Source organism: Benincasa hispida, chromosome 1 (assembly GCF_027475165.1).
Source record: "Benincasa hispida cultivar pf3 chromosome 1, pf3_genome.v1.1, whole genome shotgun sequence".
In the NCBI taxonomy this organism is placed as follows: domain Eukaryota; kingdom Viridiplantae; phylum Streptophyta; class Magnoliopsida; order Cucurbitales; family Cucurbitaceae; genus Benincasa; species Benincasa hispida.
Window position 1 is genome coordinate 34,199,574 of NC_143478.1, and position 13,630 is coordinate 34,213,203.

The 13,630-nt window shown below is 32.5% G+C and overlaps 2 protein-coding genes across 8 annotated transcripts; one reads left to right on the plus strand and one right to left on the minus strand.

The window, feature by feature from the left end:
- Window positions 1-7,514: 7,514 nt before the first annotated feature.
- ABIL3 (ABL interactor-like protein 3) lies at window positions 7,515-11,595 on the plus strand. Of its 6 annotated transcripts, none has more exons than XM_039039593.2 (10): window positions 7,515-8,169; window positions 8,936-9,069; window positions 9,154-9,236; window positions 9,344-9,494; window positions 10,227-10,326; window positions 10,427-10,519; window positions 10,613-10,655; window positions 10,771-10,865; window positions 10,990-11,135; window positions 11,275-11,595. In XM_039039593.2, exons 2-10 carry the CDS (start codon window positions 8,992-8,994, stop codon window positions 11,443-11,445), a joined length of 960 nt encoding a protein of 319 aa, XP_038895521.1. In that variant the 5' UTR covers window positions 7,515-8,169; window positions 8,936-8,991; the 3' UTR covers window positions 11,446-11,595. The 6 variants fall into 6 exon arrangements, with proteins under 6 accessions (XP_038895521.1, XP_038895536.1, XP_038895542.1 ...); XM_039039608.2 differs by having other exon boundaries at window positions 7,641-8,163; XM_039039614.2 differs by lacking the exon at window positions 7,515-8,169 and adding an exon at window positions 8,172-8,305.
- Window positions 11,596-11,926: 331 nt separating this feature from the next.
- LOC120083771 (transcription factor) lies at window positions 11,927-13,594 on the minus strand. 2 transcript variants are annotated; one of them, XM_090315209.1, is made up of 5 exons: window positions 13,456-13,547; window positions 12,695-12,763; window positions 12,525-12,597; window positions 12,389-12,444; window positions 11,927-12,269 (listed from the first exon to the last, which is right to left on the minus strand). In XM_090315209.1, the coding sequence occupies exons 2-5, from the start codon at window positions 12,745-12,747 to the stop codon at window positions 12,155-12,157; spliced, it is 297 nt and encodes a 98-aa protein (XP_090171335.1). In that variant the 5' UTR covers window positions 12,748-12,763; window positions 13,456-13,547; the 3' UTR covers window positions 11,927-12,154. The 2 variants fall into 2 exon arrangements, with proteins under 2 accessions (XP_090171335.1, XP_038895564.1); XM_039039636.2 differs by lacking the exon at window positions 12,695-12,763 and having other exon boundaries at window positions 13,456-13,594.
- Between the last annotated feature and the right edge of the window lie 36 nt (window positions 13,595-13,630).

Consider the following 13,630-nt stretch of genomic DNA (forward strand, 5'->3'; position numbering starts at 1 on the left):
ACTTTGGGCTTTTGGTCCGTAGCAAAAGGAAGAAATAGTTTTGAGAGAAAAGAGGTAGAAGTTATCTCACGTCGAAAAATTTAGGCTTGGCAAATGGGTATATATATAAATGCTTGCAATGGAGCTTCCTATTGAGTTGATGCCCTAAATTTTTTAGGGTTCTATAGTTTATAAATGTGCAAACTTGTTGTTTTTTTTATAAATAAAATATATGATATTTTATTTGCATTAGTCACAAACCAATAAACTAAGTTCCAAGGTTATCTCGTAGCTTAAACATGTATGTAGAGACATATGGATGGGTCATGTTTTAAGTGATAACCTAAATGGTTTGTAGTAGATGGATAAGGTTGGATATGTGACACTACGTGTATGGCCTGCTTTGTAGATGTTACAATTGTTGTAAAGTGCTACAAATGATCTGATCTTGATCATACATGTGAAGACATGTGAGCGGGGATATTCTTATAAAGAAGTTTGTATAAGACCGGACCACAAAATGTTTAGTCTCATTATATATCGTCTTTCACAATGGAGACTTACATTTCACCAGGATGACCATAGGTAACATGACCTGAATCCTGAGTGAGTTGTGAACTCATGCTTATGAAAGCGGTCCTTTGACTTGTATGAGTGAGAGTGGTCAGATCGCCGACTCAATAAGCCTAACATTTTGGGGATTCGTCTGATTGGGGAATTGGGAACACAGCTACACAAGAAGGAATTCACTCCTTCCCCAAGGTCAAGGCAAGTAGATAATTTGTTCCCTTAAGGGCTGATTCCAAAGCTTGAACAATGTGGCCACACCCTCTCCTGGCTCGAGAAGGATTTAGTCATATTTAAACCATTATTTATTGTTCATTAGAGGGATCAGTGGTACTTAAGGAGTTAGATGTAACTACATGGGCAAAATGGTAATTTTGGCTCAACTGTACTTATGAGCAATTTGTGAAGGGTCATCGTATTATTGATTGTTTATATCCAATGCACACAGAAATATATCTATAGTGTGAAGAGTGCAGTTGTCGGTCTTTAGTGGAGTGCCCAACAGTTAACGGATGGTGAATAATTTAATTAAAGAGTTTAATTAATTATTCACGTATCGTTGGAGCTTCAAGCTATAGGTCTATGAGGTCCCCTTAGTAGCTCAACAAGATTTAATGAGGATCAATTTTTGGATTAATTTGAATTGTTTAAATTAATTTAGGGAATTAACTATATGTGATATAATTAAGTTTATTTAATTATATATGATATAATTACTATAATATATTTGATACATTATGAAGTATGTTTGAGATGAATTAAATATTTGAATATGGTTCCAATATTAATTATGTGAATTAGATTCATATAATTGAAATTCAATGTAAATGTGATTTATATTAAATGTCATAAGTGAGAGAAAATAAATTATAGGTTATATTGTATATGATACAATAATGAAACTATAATTTATATGCCATATTTGATATAACATATAGTTTAATATATATCATATGATAAATATGATAAAGTAGTTATCATATGAATATATATTAAATTAATTAATTAATTAATATTTAATTTATTTATTAAAATTAATGATGGAGAGGCCATTTTTCTCTCCACCACTTACGTGACAGAGGAATGTCCTTCTCCCTACAAGATAGAAAAGGTGTATGGTTTTTACAGAAGAGGGGTTCTCTGTAATTCTAAAAAAAAAAAAAACTTTTTTCCTCCTCTCTTCATCCTTTCCATTCCCTCAATCCAAAATAGCAAGTCCACCACTCCTAGATCTATCATCCAAGAGAATACCAAAGATGTGTTCGTGGTTGCATCAATTGAAGATCGAAGGATTTACTTTTGAAGACAGTTTTCAAAGGTAAGATCTTCTGAAAACCCTTTTCCTTTTTTCTGTTTAATTAAAAGCATGTTGTATATTATTTTCAAATGTACGTTCTCGTACTTATTTTTCTTTAAAATCGTTTTTCAAAACAAATGGGATTTGGGACGCTTCCACTCAAGGTTCCCCTCACTAGGGTTCCTACACTTCCAAAGTGTGGTGGTCATGGAAATATAATCCTTTCACCACATGCGCACTTTGCCACCATTGTTGGTCGAATGGACGGGTTCAAGTCACTGCGCTTGCGCGAAAAAGAAATAATTTTTTACTACCTATATTTTTTAAATTTTTATTACCGTTTACCAAAACAAACGTGCTAATTCGTTAATCCTTGGAATTAATTCCAGATCTTAAAAACATTTTGTTTTCTTTCTTCCTCTTCTTAAAAAGAGATTTTTGAGCCGCTTGTGTATACATAGAAAAATCCTTGCTTCTCATCTTTGTACATCTTCTCTGTTTTCTGCCACTTTTGAGCTAATTTTTCAATTGATTCCAATTCATTCTCTGATTAGTACACGTCAGAGTCCAAGTGTTGTGTGAACCTTGGGGAGCAACTGGATTCTTGCGATATAGCACGAGTGTTGTGTGAACTTTGGAGAGCAATCGACTCTTGTGATATAGCATTGAGGTTGCGTCGTTCTTGCTTTCAAGACAGTGAGTTTATCCACACACAATAATCTACATCTGGCATAACATATATAATTAACTATCTCATTTTCGTGGAGTTTGGAGATGTATTTGACACATTGGATAATATATATATATATTATCTATATATAATATATATAATATAAATAATAGATTAAATACTATTCCTTTTTTTTATCTTCTTGTACTAAATGAATTTCATTGTGAAAGTGTAACTTAACTAATCATTAGCATTCATAGTTTCTAAAGAAAATAAAAGAAGAAGAAGAAAGAATCTCGTAGTTGAAATGCCCTATAAACTCATTGCTTAGTGCCCCACATTTCCAAGCAAATTTAAATGACAATAACCATGACGGTAATTTTTTGTTTGACACAAGAAAAGAAACGTTCATTAAAGATGTAAAAGACAATTTGTAGAGGCTACCAACATCAAGACCTCCATCAACCATCAAGCTCCCAAGGCACGATGGAAAACAATAAGTCCACAATGTCGCATTATCACATCTACCTCTAACCGCAAGAGCATCAGGATATGATTGTACAATCTAGGGACATGACTAAACAACAAACTATGAAATTTAGAACAAGAAAACCTAATGTCTCTAACGATTGAAGCCACTTTAGAGATGACATCAATTTGGCCATTCAACATCTGAACCATCAATTAGGAGTTAAACAGAAGAAAAACATCTTAGATCTCCATTTGCTTATCAACTTAATCCCACCTAAAATAACATAAGCCTCCACCAAAAGGATCGATAGAAGCCTTTGTTTAGAGTCTTACACAGTGTCAACCGCACAACCATTAGATTTTTTTAACAATAACCCCACTATAAATAAATATATCTTTTTATATGTTTTGGTAATGAGATAGTAGTACAAACAAAGGGATAGCTAAGGAAATTTCTCAATTTATAGGCCACGATCAATTAATCTTGTAAATGTGATTGGGCCTTTAAAAAGCCCACGTTGACTATTATATCAGCTAGAGACATCAATCAATCCCGGCCCAGATCAGGTACCTACCAGTGTACGAGAATCGGAATAATCAATCTTCCACGTGGGACCCATCTTCACCGCTCATTCCCAGTTGTCGATCCTGGGCCCACCCACTACCCAACAATCACGGCGCTGATTTTAAAATTTAAACTAATTTTCTCAGTCAAACAATTTCAAGAACTTCTTTTTTCTTTTTTCTTTTTCTTTTTCTTTTTTTTGTTTTCCCTTTCAGACAGAAATTTCAAAAACTTCAATCTCCAAAGCTCATATCAAAATGAGCTTACTTTAATAATAATTGATATAATATTTTCTCTCTAAGGATCAGATTTTTCATTTCTCATCTTTGCAACGGTTGCAATTAAAAGATTATCTATTTTTTTAGAATTCAATATTGATTTTTTAGAATAATGATCGATGAACATTTTTATTATATATTTTAAAAACGTACGTTCTTATATGAAAATTATTATTATTATTTAATCAATTTTGATCAAAATTAAATTTGTGGAATAATTGAAAATACATGAATCGAAATTAGACAATCGATAGTTTTGATGGCAAAATAGCATAAAAGTTAGAGCAAACGATTTTAGGGAAGAGATGAACTTGCCTTTTGTAGGGTTGTGATGCTCTATTTATCCTTTTAGAATTTGAAATCTACTTCATTTACCTACTTGAAAACCGAACAGTCAAGGCTAAATTTAAGTTGTTCCATAATACATTCGGATCGATCACTCACGAGAGATTATTGGAGGCCGAAGTAGTCCAATTGGATCTTGTCACAATTGTCTTTTCTCCCTATTTGTTAGAAACTCTCCCGAGTCCACTTCTTGGTGATCTTGGGTTCATTTTTACTTTCTTTCTCTTTTTAATTAGATAATTCTCTTGGTTTTATCTTTATCTTCATCTTTTATGGGTCTAGCTAATACTACTGTAGTACCAGATTATTCCATTAATTATTTGACACACGTCATAGAATGGTCTATTAATTTATTATTTATTTATTTTATGGACCCCACATAATTCTTAAATACTATTATTATGGTAAACAATGAATGGAAGTAGTATGAAAATTTTCTATACTATCATAATACTATGAATTTTCTCATATGTTAACTAAAATTGAACCAAAACTAAAATGAGAAAATAAGATAATAATAACATATTGGGTGATCATTTTTATTACAAGATCTACACCGTTCATTTTTCACTAGTTTCCTAAAATCATATTTCGATAACGACTATCATAATTTATTTGATTAACAGATCCGACATTGTACTGTTGTTAGGCAGGTTTGCAAAGTTGTGGGATTCATTTTCGGTTTCTAATGAGGGGAAAGTGTGATATTCTCTTTCCAAAAAAACAAGAAAAAGAAAATGTGATATTCCAACCTACTCGACCAAATTTCTTTTCTTCAATTTCCCCTTCCATATATATGTGTGTGAGATTGAGATGAGGGATTATTGGGACCGATTTATGCATATCTGAACTAATTTTACTGAACAATTTATCTAACTTTACAATGATAAAATGTCAAGAGTTCATAGTTTATGTGTACACCATAAATTAAATTCATTTTATCTAGACTTTTTAATACGTCCATGACTCTTTAGGTGTCATTCGTTTTTTAACCTCCAAAATTTTATGTAGTGAGCATCTGAATTACCGTATTTGTTTTATAATAATGTAAAATATTCTAGCATTTTGAGATTTCCGAGCATCTTACAATATCCTTATGAAAGATATTTCAAGAGTTTTTATGTCCTCTTGAAGTACCAGTTTTTCATATTCCCATGGTGAGGACATTTTTTTTTAAACTTTTTTATTCTTTTCTCTCTCTATATTGTAACTAAAATAAATATTTATTTATTTATTATTATTATTATTTTGTTATACTTATAGTTGTTTTTGTTCTTTTACTAAGATACTAGTTTGATTTTAAAGAGCACCCGACTATTTAGATTTAAATCAAAGTTCATTTGATAAAAAAAAATCTTAAACTAATATGTATTATTTTGGTGAGAAAAATCACATACAAAATCACATAGACTATATTAAGCATAAATTCAAATTATTAAAAACAAATATGTTAAATAAATTCAAATTATATTAAATTAATTATAAGTTAATGAATATCCGTAAAATTATTCTCCAAACATTATATAAAATAAAGGCATTTTCTAATGAAAATTTTATAAAACAAACTCATTTATCCAAATATTCTCATATATCTTAAAAAATATTCATACAAAAATATGATTATCTAAATACATTGTACATCTATAATTTTGAACATCTAAATATTCATGTGATCTCATTTTCGAAAACAAAAGACCCTTTATTAACCAGTTACAAGACATGAAATTTAATAGATGAGGTATTTATGATTAATTTTAGTGATGATTCGAATATGTAACATCTTAGTCGATGATAAATGTATTTATTATTTTTTTAAAAGAAATAAATTAGCAAATATGTTTTACATAAATTGAACATTAATATTCGAAATTTAAAGAAATCAATATTGTTAAATTATACGTACTAAAATTACAATAGTTTAATACATTGACCAAAAGTGGATAAAATATATAACAAATAAAGTACAACAGGAAAAAAAAAAAAAAAAAACTTAAATCAAAATGATGAACCGAAAAAAATCTAGGATCTATGACTCTGGCCATTTTGAAGGAGTTAAAATACGAGAAAACAAAACTCACGCAAAGACAAATAATCAATACCAAAAATGAAATTAATCAATTGATTAATTAGATAAAGTAGTATTTTGAAAAGTTAATGTGTTAAATTACTTCTAATTAAAATAAATAAATAAAATCTGGATTAATTTCTCGCGTGGAGATTTGAGACTGACAAGGGACCCACAAAGCAGGTGCCATTATTTTATTTTTATTTATTATATTGTATTGCTAATTAATGCAATAAATCTAATACTAATATCATTCATATAAACCATGGCTATCTCTCGATTCGAGTGGAGAAAAATAAAGGCTACTTTCAATAATTATTAATAATAGCAAATTGTCTTAAATCCTCATACTTTTTAAGTACAAATTTTTAAGAGAGACATTTATAATAATTAATAACCACTCCATACCTCTTTTAAATGATTTTCATATTCATTTAACCTTCCACCCATGTCATATGGAGAAAAAACACTATAACTATGAAACGGAATTTTTTCTTTTCTCTAATCATAAATTAATTTTTTTTTTTTTTAAAAAACTATGTATTTATGTATATTGTTACGGGGGATATTAGCTTATAAATTCTTTTATAATACCAAAATGAACTAAGTAAATGAGATGATGTATATATTATCAACTTTCGAAATCAAATGTTTGATTTTCCACTTCACATATTAAACAAAAATTTCGGTTATATAAAAAAAAAATTGTTTAGTTATATTCCACTATTAAGTTATAGTTTTAGATAAGACCGTAGAGTATTAGAATTTTGAACCTCTCCTCTTGATAGTCATGGTTAAAAGAGACTTTTCATCTTTGAACTTTGGTAGCATTTTAGTCCATATACTTACAAATTTGTAACAATATAGTTTCTGAATTCTAATAAATAACGATTTAGTTCATGTACTTTATAATTTGTAACAATTTAGTGTTTATCGTGAAAATTTTCATCAAAAGTAAGTGTCTATTTTTATTACGTAAGAACTCCAAGGCTTTCGTACCATTTTCACTATCTAGATTATGCAATTGATTGAGCAATGTATTGACATTATATCAAGTCACTACATCTCTGGAGCTGACCCTTTAAGCAAGATTTTGTGTTGCGTCTAATTTTTTTTTATTAAATCTGACTACCATTTATTTTTCAATAAAAAATAAAAATCGTTACAAATTGTAAAATACATCAAAATAAAATTTATGGACTAATATGTTACCCATTTGAAAATATGATAACCAAAGAGGACTCATTTAATTACAAGGTGATGTTACGAAGCCCCACAATCAACCAAGTGGGATTTCATATCAAGAGAAAAAAAAAGACAATATTTAGATTCAAAGAAAGAGAAAAGGCAAAAAAGCTCAGGAGCGCCTTGCACATATTAGGATTTTAAGGAGGAAAAAAAAATGGTGGAAGGAAGGGTTTTGGGGACCCATCATTCCACACACACACACAAAAAAAAGTGGCAACCATAACAGGCAATGATGGGGAGGAAGAAGTAAATTAAAGCAATTTTCACATATAATACAAAATCCCCACTTTTGCTTCAAAAAGAGAGGAACTTCTCTGCTTCCATTTCCAATTTTCTCTCTTTAAAACCAAAAAAACCACAATGCTCCTGATTTTCTGCCTTAATAATCGACGTGCTCGCCTTGATGTTTGTCTCTCCCATTTCCCTTCAAACGCCGGCGACCCTCTTTTCCCTCTTCAAAACTTTCCCTTGTTCTTGGTTTCCTTCAAACATTTTACAGGGGTTCTCTAAATTGTCGTTTTCTCTTTTTCAGTCAAAATCTTTTACCAAACCCACTTGGTTTTCTGCCTTGTTTTGGTTCTATTCACTGTGTTTTCACATTTTGAGGCTGAAAAATCAGATGGGATTTCGCCTACTCTCCCGTTTATAGCTTCAACCTATTCAGTTTCAGAACAACAGGTACAAGTAAGTATTTTCCCTTAACTTTCTTTCTTTCAGTTTTCTAGCTTTTCCCTCTATAACCCTTTATTTGGTTGCTGAGAAGAGTGGAAAAGGGAAAACAATTAGGCTTCTGGGCATGAATTTGTCCATGCTATTTGGGGTTTTGTTCTTCTGGAACTCTTAACTTCTATATTGAAAAAATTTCTCTGCAACTACTTTGAAGGGTGCTGGATTTTTGTAGTCTTTTCGACGTTGTTAAGGAGTGTGTGGATGGCTTATAAGTTTCTAGTGGGTTGCTTTAAGTTTTAATTATTCAGTATAGGTTGAGTCCTGGTGAAGATTCAGACAGAATGAGCTTTTTCAATACATGAATTCTAACATTTGCTTATCTGTTTAGGGAGTTTTTAATTTTTATTTTTCTCTGTGCTTGGATTATGGCAAAGCACTTCCTGTTTTATGTCGTTGATTGGTTCGAATTTGTTATATGTTTAACGTATGAGACAGCAAGTCAACTATTCTTTAATTTATTAAATTGAATTGAGGACTCTCATTACTTCTAACCTGTCAAAGGGAATGCTGTCCCTCTCCTGCTAAATAAATACTTTTGTTGTCTGTTCTACTTTTCCTAACGGGCTTTTAGGATTCTAAGTTTTTTTAAGTTAGTTTTGAAATTTTTATGAATGTTTTCACCTGCAAGTGGGAAAATTACTCGATTCAATGATTTTCATCTCTTCTCAATGGCTTCCTTTGATTGCTGAAATTTTGGATTTTTGATGTTTGATGGTTGCAGGTCTAGTAGTTTGAGTTCAATTCTCATTTTCTGGGACTGGAACCTAATCTTGTACAATGCCCATATCACAAGAAACATCCAATTTTGATGAGATTTCTATGAAGCAGAGTTTGATTTTCTCTGATTGTCTCAAGGTACTCATTCGTCTTTCGCAAAGGTTTTCGAGAAATGACAAGTCTTCATCGATTCTTTACTCTCTTTCTGGATTTGATTTTCAGGATTTAAAGAACCTGAGGGCACAGTTATACTCAGCAGCAGAATATTTTGAACTCTCTTACACGAATGACGACCAAAAACAGATGTGAGTCAGTTGAAGGGCCTTTCAGAAAGAAGTAATCAGAGCTTTCCTTCTATTAGTATTAGTTTATTAGAGATTGAACTGGAAACTCTCATTTTTTTTTTTTGCAGAGTGGTAGAAACGTTGAAAGATTATGCTGTTAAAGCTCTTGTGAATACTGTGGATCACTTAGGTTCTGTTACTTTTAAGGTTAATGATCTTTTGGATGAAAAGGTGGATGAAGTATCTGGAACAGAGTTTAGGGTGTCATGCATTGAACAGGTAAGATCAAGCTTCATTACTGTTGCAAGTTAGATTATTTTTTTCTTGCAAGTTATTGGCAGAAAAAGAAAAATGAACAAGCCATGAACCCACATCCACTGAATGTAGATCCTCTAAAATCTATAATTCTTAGCTGTAAAGATTGAGAGGAAGGTGATTAATTCTCATTTTCACAGAGCTAAGTACTCTATGAATTGGTACTTTTATGGCCTTTGGCCTGGTTCAACAAGTGCTCCATTGCTCTCTAGAAACTAGCTTTTGTTGTTTTGTCCATCTTGTCTTTAAACACCATAGTCCCAAAGGACACCTTTAGCTGTTTTATTATTGAGACGTGTTTCTATGAGAGTCCGAGTTAGAGATATAGTAGGATTATTAGTAGAATATTAGTATGGTTATTAGAAAATGCTTATTAGTAAATAGCTAGTAAGTTTTTAGTTATAAATAGTGGGAGTTGGTTGGGAGCAAGATGTGAAGAACTCTGTGGGATTTCCTTGGGGAAATTTGGGAAAGACTAGCCATCTTGAAAGGTTATGTTATATCATATTGTAGTTTCTTCATTGATATTTGCAATTTAAATCTATCTCTTAGTGTTCTTGAGTATTCTTGTTAGGTGGTATCCTAACAGTTTCTTGTTCGAACGTTGTTTTTTCCCTGCATCGATACATATGATTATTTGCATATAGATTTACAAATTTATTGACATTGTTGTTATTTCTTTGATGGGGCTCTTAGAGGCTAAGAACGTGCCAAGATTATATCGATCATGAAGGGCATTCCCAACAATCCCTGGTGATAAATACACCAAAGTATCACAAGCGCTACATATTACCAGGCAAGTTTACCATCTTTTCCCCAAGACTTCAGTTTGTTTCTCTTGGATTCCGAGATTAAAAAAAATTCTCGAGTTCTTATATTTCATAAAATTTGTCCAGTTGGGGAGACCATGCATGGGGGTACCCAAACTAAATCCAAGTACCAAGGATGCAACCTAGATGATGAAGATGAGTGGCACCAATTTAGAAATGGTAAGCTGCTAAATCAACTATTTATTCTGATTTCACTTTGGAAATTTTTGAAATGGAGCTTCACCATCTATTAATGCGATCGATTTCCTCTAGCTGTCCGAGCAACTATTAGGGAAACACCACCATCAATTATCAGGTAAACACATTTTCTATTGATCTGCACTGAAATTGCTTGCTTACATTTACATCTTCTACTTCTAGTGACATGGGTTTAATGAAATCTGTCTCAACTTCGAATTTATATTGTGCAGTAAAGAAAATTCTCCCGTGCCTTCTCAACGACCATCCCCATCCCCGCAACCTAGAACGTTCTCGTTCACGTCTACCATGCCCAAGAAGGAATTAGGTTCATATGCTCTTTCCCCTTCCCTTTAGATGCCAGTTTGTGTGTTTTGTGAAGTTATAATATTGGTTTTTGAAGTGCCTTATGTCTGCTACCATAAAATCCAATCATGTTTGTTTCCAAGCAGATAAGCGGTCGGTTTCACCACACCGGTTTCCACTTTTGCGTTCTGGTTCACTCTCGAGTAGGCCAAAGACACAAAGCTCAAGCCGATCAACTACTCCCCACTCAAGTAGGCCAACCACTCCAAGTAATTCCAATGGCCAACGACGGGTGTGTTCATTATACTCTCCCTTCTTTTACCATATTAAGAGAAAACAACATCACTTCCTGGAATTGCATTTATGTTTTGCAAAAAAGACAGTTTATGAGTAACTGAGACTGTGCAACATGCATTTTTCTTTCCTCCCAGTATCCTTCAGAACCTCGGAAATCAGCATCGATGCGAATACCAGCAGAAAGGGATAACAGCAAGGATGTTGAACAATATCCTAGCAAAAGCAAGCGCCTTTTAAAGGCCCTGCTTAGCCGACGCAAGTCGAAGAAAGACGATATGTTGTACACTTACTTGGATGAATACTAGTACAAGAGTTTCAGGAAAGCAATGAACAACGGAGGAATCAGCTGGTGATTGAGGGCTTCACTCAAATTCAATTCTTTAGAGATACCACTTTGTACTGAAACCATTTCTTTGTTATTATTATTATAAATTCCATATAGCAGTTTTCCTTCATCCCATGCTGAAACCACTTTGTTATTATTATTATAATTTTTTACATCAAATTATAGTTACATAAGCGATATCATCATGTGGGCATGAAACATCGCTGATTTTTAAAGTAGTCCTACATTCTCAAGGCCAAAATAGCAGAACTCGACATAAATTTTGTACTGTCCAACTTCTATAGAGTAGAATTAATTCTTCCACTCCACACACACATATAGAGATTTTCCAGTATTAAGGTAGAGGAACAAAACAATTCATACTAATTTCTTATACATTTAATCATATTGGTAATGCTTATAACTAAATTTGGAATTCGACATAAAAATAACACATCAAGTAGTCAATAAGCTGAATATGAGAATTATAGGACAATGTGTATTGAAAATGCTATCTTGTTAGATCTCAATGGTCAAATGATGGGTGCAAAAAGACCATCACACTCGATCAAACAACAACAAAACATTGTGATAAAATTACAGGTCAGATGCAAATTAAAATCACAGCTACTGGAAGCAAAAAATGACACTTGATACTTGAGAGGCATGTAAATAGATCAGCAAGGCTATCAGAAATCCACTTCTTGTCCAAAATCTTCGACTGTTTTTGTGGCAAGAGTAAGCACATCTACAAATGCACTGAATGATGCACGCAAAAACCTTGCTTCCACTGCCTCAAAGTGTCTACAAAAATATGATCGCAGAGAATTAAGAATGCAACAACATTACTAATGCTCTAAAGAATCCTGTATTCAGCTAAAGTACATTAAAAACTAGGAATGCAAGGAGCAAAAGAGGCTCACATTGAAAGTTTTCCATCAGAAACTGACATCACCCTTTTGACCTTGTCTGGTTGCAACTGTACTTAGCACAGAAATCAAATGAGAAACAGGTTAACTTTGGAGGCACAATGTGAAGATTGATATCATTGAGAAGCACCTCTTTATCGACGATTAAAGCATTATAGACAATTGAAGCTTTCTTCTCAGACTCATAATCGACTTCAAAGTCACTGCAGAGAGCAAACGAGATTCAACACTTGGAAAACGAAGCAAATTACTTGTCCTGTCTCTACGAAGGTAATCTAGAAGAGATGAAAGATCGCTAACAATGAGTTGAACTGCATGTTTCCGATGTATGATTCAACACAGCTGTTGCTCATTTAAAGAAAGAAGCAACTACAATGACCATTTTAGAAACATATAGCAATTGTTAAACGCTGACAATACTCAAAAAAATAACTTTGGCTTCCAAAAACCACAGCAAAAGAACAAAGCTTTGGCTAATTAAAAAAGTCCATTCCATTCCAACAGTTAAGAATTCAACGACATAAGTGAGTGTTATGAAATTCACAATCAAAGAAAACAGAAAACATAAACCGTAGAGAAATCGGAGATTCACTTGGTTGACTAACCATTTGTTAACTATGTTTGTAGACAAAGAGAGAACAATTTTAATATTTTATTAAATTCCAAAGGCACCTTTAGGAGAGTTTATGTATAGCACACTGATCTAAGTGGAGGCCAATCGTAAATAACATAACTCACGACCTGTTTTTGATCATTCAAAGCATTAAATAATAGATTCAAGGCATTTCAACGATAAGCTTTTGTGACACTAGTCTAGTCACAAACTCTGGATGATTCAGCAACAAAAAATTGAACTTTCAGGGTAAAAGAAAGGATTGTTGTGGAAATTGCAGTGAACCAGAGAAAGAACAAAACGGATTAATCACAAAGAGAATTGCGATAAAGTTGAAGAGGCAAAGCTCACCCAAGTGCTACGAATAAATCGATTTAAATATATGCCATTAAAATCAAAGAAAAACTTGTAATTATACATTTATGGACTTAGAGATAGAGAGAACAACCAGCTGAATTCCCATTTGGCCTCACCATCAGAAGCGACGGAAGCTGTTGGAGCCATCGCTTCAATTCAACTGAAAAACCTAATAGGAAAGCCACGGCTTTTTCGTAATCGTAAATAATATAAAGAAGAAAAAAACTATCTTATACAACATATATGTATATATATAAGGCCGGTTC